The sequence below is a fragment of the Chiloscyllium plagiosum genome, chromosome 30 (genome assembly GCF_004010195.1).
Source record: "Chiloscyllium plagiosum isolate BGI_BamShark_2017 chromosome 30, ASM401019v2, whole genome shotgun sequence".
Lineage (NCBI taxonomy): Eukaryota > Metazoa > Chordata > Chondrichthyes > Orectolobiformes > Hemiscylliidae > Chiloscyllium > Chiloscyllium plagiosum.
The window spans coordinates 37,417,517-37,430,479 of NC_057739.1; the positions used below are offsets into that span (position 1 = coordinate 37,417,517).

At 39.8% G+C, this 12,963-nt stretch overlaps 1 protein-coding gene across 1 annotated transcript in view; it reads left to right on the forward strand.

The window, feature by feature from the left end:
- The window catches only part of LOC122564614 (hemicentin-1-like), a 429,834-nt gene that overhangs the window by 258,576 nt on the left and 158,295 nt on the right, over positions 1-12,963 (forward strand). The window contains exons 47-51 of the mRNA XM_043719704.1: positions 995-1,081; positions 3,609-3,800; positions 6,813-6,986; positions 10,392-10,505; positions 12,110-12,255. Coding sequence (XP_043575639.1) covers positions 995-1,081; positions 3,609-3,800; positions 6,813-6,986; positions 10,392-10,505; positions 12,110-12,255 — 713 coding nt within the window. The remainder of the gene's footprint in view (positions 1-994; positions 1,082-3,608; positions 3,801-6,812; positions 6,987-10,391; positions 10,506-12,109; positions 12,256-12,963) is intronic.

Sequence of the window (12,963 nt, forward strand, 5' to 3'; positions counted from 1 at the left end):
CGTGAGGTACAAATCAACTGTGGTCCTACTGACAGGGGGCTCTTGAGGAACGGTGATAGTGAACCAGCCCTTTGAACCAAAAAGGCCCAGATGCAAGTCCGAGCTGCTCCAGAAGTGTGCTACAACACATCTGAACAGGTTGGTCTTAGAATAGCATAATCCTGCGGATTGATAGAACAGACTCGAGGTTGAATGGCTGACTCATAGTTCTTATGTTCTCTAACACTCAATCTTCTGTTATTCTTCAGAAACCACTTAACTCAGACCAGCTCTTTGAATGATAATGGTCTCTCCTTGAGCAACCAGAAAGTTTGGTTACCATAGTAACCAAAAGTAGCACTGCTGCCTCATAGTGCCAAGGACCCAGGTTTGATTCCACTCTTGGGTGATTGTCTGTGTGGAGTTTGCACATTCTTTCCTTGCCTGCTGCGTTTCCTCTGGATGTTCCAGTTTCCTCCCACAATCCAAAGGTTAGGTGGATTGACCATGCTAAATTGCCTGTATTGTCCAAGGATATGTAGGCTAGGCATGGGAAATGCGGGGATAGGGTAGGGGGGTGGGTCTGGGTTGGATGTTCTTCGGAGGGTTGGTGTGGAAGCGGTGGGCCGAATGGCCTGCTTACACATATTAGGGGGTTCTATGGTTCTATAGCGACCCTATTGGTATGAAAAAGTTCAAACTGGACAAATTAAGGTAGTGAATGTTCCAAATTTCTCAGGAAGAGATGTAGACCAATGAAATAATACAGTAAATAGTATAGCATAGAAGGAAACCATTCAGCTCACTGAGTCCTTGATTACTCTTTGGAAGAGCTTGCCAAATGCATGACAATAAAGTTTTCAAGAGTGTTTATTTTAAAGGTGAGGAGCAAATCAGTGGCTTAGTTTGGAATTTCTTAGTGTAAAGCTGATAACTATTATCAAGTGGGGACGTTCAGTGAGGATGTAAAGTCCATCATAGCTTACTAAAATTCACACATTTTGTGTTTGTGTAGGTCTGCCCAGTATTTTAAATGAAAATCAGGTGGAAAAGGTGGAAGTTAAGCAAAAACAGGACATCAACATGACTTGTTTGACCACAGGTGAATGAACCTTGAAGACTTTCTTTAAAGTTAATCAAACGATTTTGCATGTCAGCACATCTGCTTTTGTATTTTTCATGCTGTTACTCTTTCTAAAACCAAGAAGTCATTCTGGAATTTGGTTCCTCATAATTTTGATATTTTACTCAACCTGCCTTTCTGTTAGCTGAGTGTTGCACGTTATTCAATCATCAGGAAATAACTCGCCTCGATCCTCTCCTGATGTCCACATGCATACTGTATGTGAGGGGAGAGAGAGTGTGGGGAGAGTCACTGGATTGGCTCTTGGAAAGAAAACTGTGACTAATTATTAGCTCTCCCCACTTGCTAAACATATTTGGTGAAGCTGAGACTAATTTGCTGTTCCATGTTGAAATTTGATTTTGTTCATTTATTTTTATTTTTACTCTCATCCTTGAATTGTCTGAAGACTGGTATCTATAGTGCTAAGGACACAGGGAGGAGGCCAAGATGGATCATCCACTCGAAGCTTCTGGCTGACGATTGCTGTGCATGCTTCCGTCTTATCTTTTTCATTGATGTGTTGGGATCTTTGTTCAGCATGGACTGATTGGATCAAAGAGTCTGTTTCCATGCTGTATGACTCTATGACACTATGTCCTTGATCTCCAGAGAGGAAAAGAACAATTTCATATTTATAGGTGTTGTTGGCTGGCCAGCATTTATTGCCCATTCCTTGTTGCATTTGAGAGAATGGTTGTGATATACCTTCTTGAATCATTGCAATCCATTTGCTGTATGTTGACCTACAATGCCCTGAGGGAGGGAATTCCAGGATTTTGATCTAGCAACAGTGAGGGAAAACTGAAATATTTTCAAGTCAGGATGGTGAGTGGCTTGGAAGGGAACTTTCAGGTGGTGGTCTTCCCATGTTCCGGCTGCCCTTGTCCTTCAAAATAGAAATGATCAAGGGTTTGCAAAGTGCTGCCTAAGGACCTTTGGTGAATTTCTTCAGTGCATCTTGTAGATGTACATACTGCTGCTACTCAGCATCAGAGTTGAAGAGAGTGGATGCTTGTGGATGTGGTGCCAATCAAGCGGGCTGTTTTGTTCTGGATGGTGTCAAGTTTATTGAGTGTTGTTAGAACTGCACGCATCCAGACAAATGGGGAGTACTCCATCACACTTCTGATTTTGTGCTTTGTAGTTTATGGGCAGGGTTTGGGGAGTCAGGAGGTGATTTACTTGTCGCAGTATTCCTCATCTGTGATCTGCTTCTGTAGCCAGTGTGTTTATGCAGCTAATCCAGTTGAGTTTCTGGTCAATGGTAACCCCTCGGATGTTGAGAGTGGGTCTTTCAGTGATGGTAACGTCATTGAATGTCAAGGGATGGTGGTTAGATTGTCTCTTATTAGAGATGGTTATTTGTGTGCTACAAATATTACTTGCCACTCGTCAGCCCAAGCCAGGATATTATTCAAATCTTGTTGCATTTCAACATGGGCTGTTTCAGTATCTGAGGCATTGCAAATGGTGCTGAACATTGTGCAATGATCAGCGAACATCCTCACTTCTGACCTTACGATGAAAGGAAGGTCATTAATGAAGCAGCTGAAGATGGTTAGGCCTAGGACACCACTTTAAGAACTTCTTCAGAGATGTCCTGAAACTGAGATGACTGACCTCTGACAACCACAACCATCTTCCTATGTGCCAGTATGACTTCAATTAGTTCAGGGATTGTACCCTGATTAACTTTGATTCCAGTTTTGCTAAGTGTCCTTGATTCCACACTGGTTGAAAGTGACCCAAGTACCCCGAACATTAGCTAGGTTTTTGGGTTAATAGGCTAGTGATAATGCCATCTAGTGATAAATAGTCTTGTGATATCACAAAAATATCAATGGAAAGAGTAGTGTGAAAGAGGAGTAAAATAAATTGGTGACACTATTCTCTGTAATACAATCCTCTGAATACAAATAAGATATGCCTTCTCTAATGAACACCAGGTGTACTATTCCAACTGCATGTTGACTTTGTGGCAAACCCTGAGCCTTTACCTTATCCTATATGTAACATATGCTAGACAGTGTAATTTACCCCGTATGTTTTTAATGAGATCCAAGATGTAGGACTTGCTCTGCAAACACATTCCAATTCATAGTTTAATGTCACTAATGAGAAAAAGGCAGCTTCCACCAACAAACAAATTGCTGCCATAATTTTTGTGACATATCGTACATATCCATGATCAGGGAAGCATGCACCTTTAAGAGAATTAAGTTGCACCATGCCATGTGATGTTTTTGTGTAAAGGTATTAGCTTCACCTTGAATAGCTACTGCTATACTTTGTCAATCAGCACAAAAGTCAGTCAGTTAGTCAACTAATTTGAGTCCAGACTGTACTTGTGATAGGAGTGTAATGTTTTCATGTTTTTCTGAAAATAAATCTTCTGATACTTGTTCTCATTAAAATTCAGTGTTTGTGTTACGGGAGTTACGATAATATTAAAATGCAAAGAACACATCATAATCTATCAGCGGCTTTTTATCATTCATTTCAGGCAATCCAAAGCCGCAAGTTACTTGGCTGAGAGATGGTCAGGAACTGAATGACAGTACAGATTATCGGATTTCATCAGATGGGTCTGTTCTGGAAATCTTCAAAGCAACTTTGTCTCATACAGGACAATACACTTGTGTCGCAAGTAACTCTGTGGGTGACAAATCTATAAATTACCATCTCAGTGTTCTAGGTGAGTGATATTAAGAATGGTCAATTCTGTCTATTTACTGGGATAGATAGCGTCGGGACACACTGAATCGCAATGATGTGGAGCACCAGAATTTAAATTTATGATTGTAAACTTTGACCCTCTCTCTCTTGATTCCATTTATAGCACAATGGAGTGCCTTTTTGTTTTATTCATTCTTGGGATGTAATATTGTTGGCAAGGCCAATATTTGTTGTCCATCTGTAATTGCTCTTGAGCAGGTGGTGGCTCAACCCTACAACTGAGTGGCTTGCTCAGCCATTCCTGCAGGGCAGTTTAGAATCAACTGTATTGTGCTGGCCTGGAGCAACATGTAGGCCAGACTGGGTAAGGATGGCAGATTTCCTTTCCTAAATAACAACAGCAAACCAGATGCGTTTTCACAACAAAAAGGTTCAAGATCATAATTGATGAGAATAGATCTTAATTCCAGATTTATTGTTTTATTGGATTTAAATTCCTCCAGCTGCCATGGTAGGAATTCAACTCATGTCTCTAGAACATCAGCCCAGACCTCTGGATTATTTGTCCAGTTACATAACCACAATGCTACCCATCTGTACCAAGCAATGATCAGCCACATCCTGCTGAGTAGGGGCGGTGTGATTCGGAGGGCAAGCATTTGTTAATATTGGGTTAATTTTCAGACTATCACTGCTAGAAAACTTTGTGATCACCAACTGGTGAGAGCTGCACCTGAGGATAAAAGTGAGATAAAAGTAAAAGGTCTTTTAACTTCAACTGACCAAAAATTAATATGTTGGTAGGTGCAGAACAATAAATTGGACAGGTGATTAATAGGCTACTGCAACTACAAAGTCATTAAAAGTGGTCTGGGTTAGTGATTTCTTTTTTAGTCCATTGGAAGCACCTTGTCTATCTCCCCTCTTTTCCCTGTAAAGACTGCATTCACCATATGGGGAATGTTTAGTGCTGAGACACTTCCCCTTACTCCATGGTACCAGACAACTTGCCCATATTAAGAATGTTTATCACTGAAAGAACTAATTAAAGGGATATTCAGTGAGGAGAATGGAATGCTTTAGACAAGCTCCAATGTTGAGGATTCCCTGATAAAGGAATCTATCTAGAGTAATACGCTATACATCTTTACTGCAAACAGAGCCAAGCACCATTGTGATACTTTACATTCCAACCCTTCTCACTTCCTTCCTGAGTTACACCTAATGCAGTGTTGAATTGTACAGTTTGTGATTAGAATGCTTACCACTGGAAGTTTAATTCAGAAACTGTAAGAAATCACATAGTAATGCTTAGCTGTTACCAAAGTTAAGTAGAAAAGGTAGAGCTACTTTAATGAACGCATGCTGATAAAATATTTCAATTGGATCACATGTTTGAACTGTCGTGGGCAAAGAAGTACTTATAACTTGGTATAAGCTTCCAATCTAAAAGCTTGTTAAACTTTTTTTAAAATTTTAGTTTAGTTTTCTTATCCATTCTTCCCTTTTTTTCATCTCTTTCCTTTAACCTCGTCTAATTTTTTTTCTATTCTTACTCAAGGTGGCAAAGCCTGAAGTAATTGCCCAAGCCTCATTGCCCTTGTGAAGGTGGTTGTGAACCATCTTCTTGAATTGCTTCAGACCATGTGGTGTAGATACACACATTGTGCCTTTGATTCATACAAATATATTAGGAGCAGAAGTATGCCATTCAATGCCTTTGAGTCTTATCTGGGATTTAATAAGATCATGGCTTTTACAGCCTTAACTCCACTTTCCTCCTTACTCCCGCTACCCTCTAACTTCCCAATGGTCAAAAAAGTTACTTTCTTAGGAAAGGAGTTCCAGGATCGAAACCCAGTTACAATGAGGAAAAAAAATCATTGTTACAAGTGTGTAGCTTGGACTGGGATTCTAAAAGCAGTGGTGTTCCAGTATCTACAGCCCTTATCTTTCCAGTTGGTAGAGTTCATGTATTTGGAAGGTGCTGTCAAATAACCATGAAAGATTTCCCAGCACATCTTGTAGATGATACACATTGCTGACACTGTGTCTCAGTGACAGAAGGAATGATTATTTAGGATGGTTGATTAGATGATCACAACAATAGGTTGAGAATAGTGCACAATACCAATCGGTGGCATTGTCACATACAACAGGAACAAAAAGTGATGGTGAAACTAGAGAGATAGTTTCTGCTCTCCCCTTTAAGCAGAGAGACTGTGCAGTGCACACTATGCCAATCTCAATTCAGTTGAGATCCTGTGTGGATACTGTGATAAGGTAAACCGCATAAGAAAGTAAGGAGCTGGAATCGGCAATCTGGCTCATCAAGCCTGCTTTACCATTCAGTAAGATCTTGGTTGATCTTTTCATGGACTCTGCTCCACTTACCTGCTTGCTCACCATAATCATTAATACCCTTACTTTCAAAAATCTTTCAATCTTTGCTTAAAATATTCATCTCTGGCAGCGCACTATTATTTGATCATATTGTTGCAATGGTTAATGATGTCAGTTTGCTTTGAAATTCAAATAATATTTCAGCAAAGGCAGACAAAAACAAAGGCCTAAAAGTGAACTAATCCCCAGGTCCAGATGAGTTGTATCCCATACTGCTGTCAGAGACAAAGGAGGAAATTACAGAGTCTCTGACCCAAATTTCATTCAATTTACCTTTCTCATTCCTTTCCCTATTTCCATTCTTCCTGCTGTTCCCAATCCTAGCCTTCCCCTGGTCCCCATTCTTGTTCCTTTCCCTGTGCCAATTCCTTTTACAATCTGCAAGATTGGGAGCAAGGCATATGTCCATGTCCTCAAAACTCTCAGGATAATAGAAGAAGGCAACAACCTAAATGGTGATAACTGCTTTAATTTATAGAGTCATTATTGTACAGGAGGTCACTCAGCACGTGACTGAATTGGTGCAACAGCTTTTGGCCCTTTCCTGCTGCAGTCTGCATGGCAGTGTTGGGTCTGTGGAAAACTTCCATGCTAAATATCGTGTCCTTGTGTGTTACTATTTTCCTAGTTACACCCAGAATTCCCAATATTGGTAAAGATGGCACTCCAGAGGATGTCATTGTTATTGTGAATAATCCAACTTCATTGGCATGTGAAGCTGAGGCTTATCCGAGCCCAACCATCACCTGGCTCAAGGACGGCATACCCTTCAAGGCTTCCAGGAATATCCATCTATTGCCAGGTATTTTCCGACCAAGTTGTTTTATTTTGGTGTAATCCAATGTCTTGTTCTTCAACCGCACTCTCTATTTGTAGTGTTACAGAAGTAATGACACCAATTTCATGAAGTAGAGGTTCTCCTCCAGAAGTGCAGGCCAGGAACTTGTGGAAGCATTTATCACAATTGTTCATCTGGACAGTGGACTGTAGGGAGTGGGGTGTGATTTCCTGATGTGCTCTTACAGTTGGTGGGTAGCCCTGCCAGCAACATGTTTATCAAAGCAGCCCCAGCAATTCATACCCATTGAAAGTCAAAACTAAATCAGCTTTAGTCCAACCGAAACCATAGTTGTCAGCCATGCCTCAGCTGGTAATATATTTTCTTCTGAACCATGAGGCAATGGGTTCAAGTCGAATTTCAGAGATTTGAGCAAACTAATCAAAGGTGAAACTCAGTACAGTGTGCTGCGTGTATGCACTATCGATGGTGCCATCTTTTAGATGAAATATCTAACAAGACCCCATCTTCTTTGAAGTGGGCTTCAGATATTCCCTAGCACTCTCAGAAGAGGAACACGGAATTTCTTCCTGGTGACCTGATGATTATCTTACTGCTCTTTCAGGGACCTAGATGCTGCACAGATTGACTATTGCATTTATCACAGTACATTTACTAACTATGCTTAAAAAGGAAGTACAGGTATTTAATTTGTCATCAAGTGCCTTGAGGTGTCCTAAGTAGCAAAAGATACAATATAAATGTATGTTGTTTTTTAATTGTTCCCAAGTTTAATGCTAATTCAGCCTGGAATTCCAATGGACAGTAACCATTGGAATTTATTCTACTTGCATAGAATTTATGATATAAGCCTTTCCATTCAATCCCAACATACTCTCAACAGGAACCCAGCAGCTCAAAGCAATGAGCTGATTGTAGATTGTGGGTAAGTTGTTTATGTCCACTTTATAGCTCCATTAAGGAAAGGTAGTTAGAGGGACAGGTACGGTTAAGGAAGCGGAGAGGCTGCAGAAGGACTTGGATAGGCTAGGAGAATAGACAAAGGAGTGGTAAATTGAGTACAATGTAGGTAAGTGTGAAGTTTTCCACCTTGATATGAAGAATAGAGGCACAGTCTGTTTTCTAAACTGGGAAGGGTTTTGGAAATCTGAAGCTCAAAAGGATTTGGGAATCATAGTTCAGGATTTTCTTAAGGTTAATATGCAGGTTCAGTTGATGATTAGGTAGGCAAATGCATTATTAGCATTCAATTCAAGAGGACGAGAATACAACAGCAGAGATGTACTGCTGAGGCCATATAAAACTTATATAAGAATGATCCTAGGGATGAAGGGCTTGTCATGTGAAGAGCAGTTACGCACTCTGGGTCTGTCCTTTGTTGAGTTCAGAAGGATGAGAGGGGATCTCATTGAAACTTGCAGGATACTGAGAGGCCTGAATACAGTAGATATGAAGAAGATGTTTTCACAAGTAGGAGAGACTAAGACCTGAGGGCACAACCTCACAGTGAAGGAACACCTTTTAGAACTGAGTGATGAGGAATTTCTACAACCAGAGGGTGGTAAATCTATGGAACTCATTATCACAGAAGGCTTTGGAGGCCAAGTCATTGAGCTAGGTTCTTGACTAATAAGGAGATCAACGGTTATGAGAAGGAGCAGGAGATTGGGATTGAGAAACACATCAGCCATGATCAAATGGTGGAGCAGACTCAATGGGCCAAATGGTCTAATTCTGTTTTAATATTGAATGGTCTTTTGGTAGGAGTTCCAGCCTTTTCTTATAAAGGATAACTTGATGAAGTTCCTATTTAGCTTAAATTTAGGGTGAGAAGATTTTTTTAGTAATTAAATACATGATAGAGGTGTTCAGTCACTTGTGTTGCATAGCCTGCTGAATGTGGGAAATCTTAAATGCTTCTGGTAGGCTGGATGACCACTCTGCAGGTCAGACACATTGGAAGAAACATTTCTACTTAGTAGAGGGGGAATAGGGGCATAGACTTAAGATAAAGGTGAGGGTGTTCTGAGGAGATTCAAGGAAGAATTGTTTTATCAAGAGGGTGTTACCTGGAACTCACTGCCCGAAAGGCTGGTTGGGGTGGGAGCCATCATAACATTTTAAGAAGTATTTAGATGTTGACTTGAAGTGCCATAGCAGACAAGGCTAAAGGCCACATGCTGGGAAACGAGACTACAGTAGAAAGTGCTTGATGACCTGCATGGACACGATGGGCTGAAAGACCTCTTTCAGTGTGATAACTCTATGACTACTACAAATGTCTGGTTTTTCAGGCCTCAATTGGAAATAGAGAAAAGAAGCAGGGTATAAAGTTCTTAAATTGAGAGGAGAGAGAAGTTTTAATAGGATTGGAAAAGGTGTGTGGACATACCAGAGACTGGGAACGCAAAAGTGGAATTGAGCAGCTTTCATCTCTTACTATACTATTTCTTCTATCATTGAAGTTCCATAGTGCTAACCTCAGTAAGCATTTCTTCCCACATAAACCCTTCATTAAACCCAAATCCTTTGTTCAGTAATTAAATTACAACAAGAGCATAATAAATAAGAATAGTTCATTTGGCTTTTCAGGCCTGCTCTGCCATTTGTAAAATCATGATTGATCTTCAACTGCAATTCTATTCTCCTAACCGATCCCCTGATTTCTTTGTTGTCCTAGTCTCCAAAATTATACCTATCCCAACCTTGAACTTATTCAGTGACTGAGCTTTCACATCCCTGTGGGATAGAAAATTCCAAACCTTCAAAGACAAGAAATACCTTCTCATCTCATCATTAAATAATTACTCCCTCGTTCTGAGGTACTCCCAAATTAAAGACTCTTCAACCGATGGGCACAGCCCTGTAAGAATTTTTAAAGTTTCTATAGGTTCACCTCTTGTTTTAAAAACTCAAAAGTTTATTGACCCGATCTATGAAGCTCTCATCAGAAGACAATTTGAGCTGAGCTAGAAAATTATATCATTTTCTCTGAATAATGAGGACAAGAATATTTTTAGTTCACTGGTGAATCTCCCATTGAATTGCACACAGATCCTTTGCTGCAAATGATAAGGTTGCTTTCCCTAACATTACAGTTAAAGCCACTGAATCACCTGGCCATAACAGGCATCAGGAAATTGGGAGGTTTGCAATGTAAAAGAACTTGGCAGATTATCAAACAGGCCATGTCTGTTGACACCACATGCATATGGACTATGGAGTGCTTGAACTCCGGATTGATGCATGCTGAGTTACAAGCAATGGCGGGTATTAGCAGACATTGGTTTTCCAATATTCGCAGTGCGTAAGCAGATCCATAGTGGGTGTGGCCATAACGTGTCTTTTTTTACAACAAGATTTCACATACATAATTTATTAGATATTACTATACCCTTCTGTTTTCAGGAGGTCGTGGACTCCAGATTCTGAATGTACAGGAAGAAAATGCTGGTCGCTACAGCTGTGTTGTGACAAATATAGCAGGGGAAGCTATCAAGGACTATGAGCTCAAAGTCTTCAGTAAGTGTGTTCTCAGTCGTTTAGTATATGGCAATTAAAACCTGAAGCATCCAAAAGAGAAAACAACAATAACTTATGGTTGAGAAGGGTCTGCAGACTATGAAAACAAAAAGTGATAAGCTCTCAGAGGTAAATAGGCTTTGCTTAGTTCAGCCTCACAAATGTTTTTAACTTGTGCTATTAAAGAAAACCAGATCCATTTGCGGTTATATTTTCATTGATTTTTTTCCTTGAATTTTAGTCTCTATTTAAAGAATAATTATTCATATCCAATAATGGAACCAGGATTTCTGGCTTCCGTCTTCCCAAATTGTTTTCTTTACCTAGAAATGGAAAAGGTTTACTTTGATTTTTCTCTTCTCTCTGAAAAATGTTATTGCTTGTAAAGATAAGATTCCCATTTTGTTTAATATCTGTTATCTTTGACAGATGATTGATTATCATCCCACTGCCACTGCTAATGAGGTACAACTATTAAAAGGTGTGAAAGAGCAGCTTGGGATCTTGGCCTGATTTTTATGTGTTCTTTCCATCTATGTAGGCCTGGCTTAAACAGAAGTTTGCCACCTTTAGTGGTATATATTCCCAGAGTTTTCAACACATGCCCAATGAACATGCCTCCAAATGCCCATCCACATTTTACTGTCATTGACTGACATCCCCACTCACCTGTGCAGGATCATTTCTTGTCATTTGGAAATGATATTGATTAAATGCTTCTCTATCATCAGTCAACTGCATTTAATTACGTGTCCATTATATTTTTTTAACTCCAGAAGCAAAGTTTTCAAAGAGGAATTTCTTTATTGGCCATATGACCATATGGATCAGGAGCAGAAATAGGCCATTTGGCTCTTAAACTTTAAGATTATGGCCGATCTGATTACTCCACATTTCTGCCCACCGAAATCAACCTTCATGGCCCCCTCTTGCTTATCAAGAATCCATCTATCCCTGCCTTAAAATCATTTAAAGACTCGGCTTCTGCTGCCTTTTTGAAGAAGAGTTCCATTGAGACATGGCCTTCTGTGAGAAAACAATTATCCTCATCTCTGATTTAAATGGACAATCCCTTATTTTTAAACAGTGATTCTTAATTCTTGATTCTCCTACAAGAGGAAACTTTATTTTCACATCCATCCTACCAAGATCTCTCAGGGTATTATATGCTTCAGGGCCTGTGATATTACTCCTGATATTACAATACTAAAGATTAATCCTTAATTACTGGTGATTTTCAAGATAATTCCAGAGGGTTTGCAGCCTTTGAGTGGGAAATCAATGAGCCAGGTGTTATGTTCCCGATAGCAAGTTGCCAAAAGAAGAGTCCAAAGCCAGTCTTTACTTGAGATAGTTTTAATTAGAGGCAAACACTGCAGCTATATACCTCCTAACTTAACTCATGAATAGTAAATGTCTCTTTACATACTCAAGTAAACATCCAGTCAGCACCCTCCATCTGTATGTTTAACTTCAATTGATGCAATTAATACCAGAGAGCAGACAGAACTGGCCAGGTAAGCAAAATGATAACCATCTTTTGGTGCAAAGCTTAGTATGATCAACTGGTTGGTAACACTTTTAAAAAAATTCTTTCACATCAGTTCCTCCAGTTATAGCAAAGGACGATCAGACAGCAGGAGGTTTTCGGGTCACTCAGGTGAAGACCAAGGTGAACACCACATTGACACTGGTGTGTGAATCGTGGGCAACCCCAGTTCCTGCTCTTCGCTGGTATAAGGATAGTCAGGTAACAATAATCTCTCACTGGCTTTCATAACTGAAAAAAAGGATTTCCTATGAACAATCAGCCTCACTTGATAAGATCCTGATATAGATCAGTGAGTAAGACACGGAACAGAATGGGCTCAAATCTCATCCCCAAAGCTCTAGAACTCTTCACAGGCAGCGGGTGTGGAAATTGCAAGACTTAGGCCACTCTGGTATTATATTTTCTCTCATTGAACTAACTCCTTTCTCCAGGAGAAACTATTTTTACATCTGACCCTAGCCAGGTCTTCTGCAAACTGAAAACAAAATCTTCCTATCTATGGATTTTTTTTTGCCTATCAAAAATCTTCCAAATCAAAAGCAAGCTGATGTGTTTCAGTTTGCTCTTTCTCCAAGTGTAAAGCTCACAATACATAGAAATTCTCATTATCTCTCCAGAAGTGCACCCAGTCAGCTACTCTGTCATATACTGGTCTTGAAATTATGCCTCCAGAAAGGTTGACAAGTTAATTATAAAACCCATTCCTACACACTGACCAAAACCTTCATGTTAGTTCAGAATCCAAACTGCAAAATAAATACATAAATCTCACACCTTGCAGTTCCCAGCTGTCAGTAAGGTGGACTTTATATGTTCGATGGAGCTAAGTTTTACATTGTCGCTTCCTGTGCCTAGTAGGTGTAAATGATCTCTCTGGTTTTCTGAGACTTTTCAGTCATTTGATGA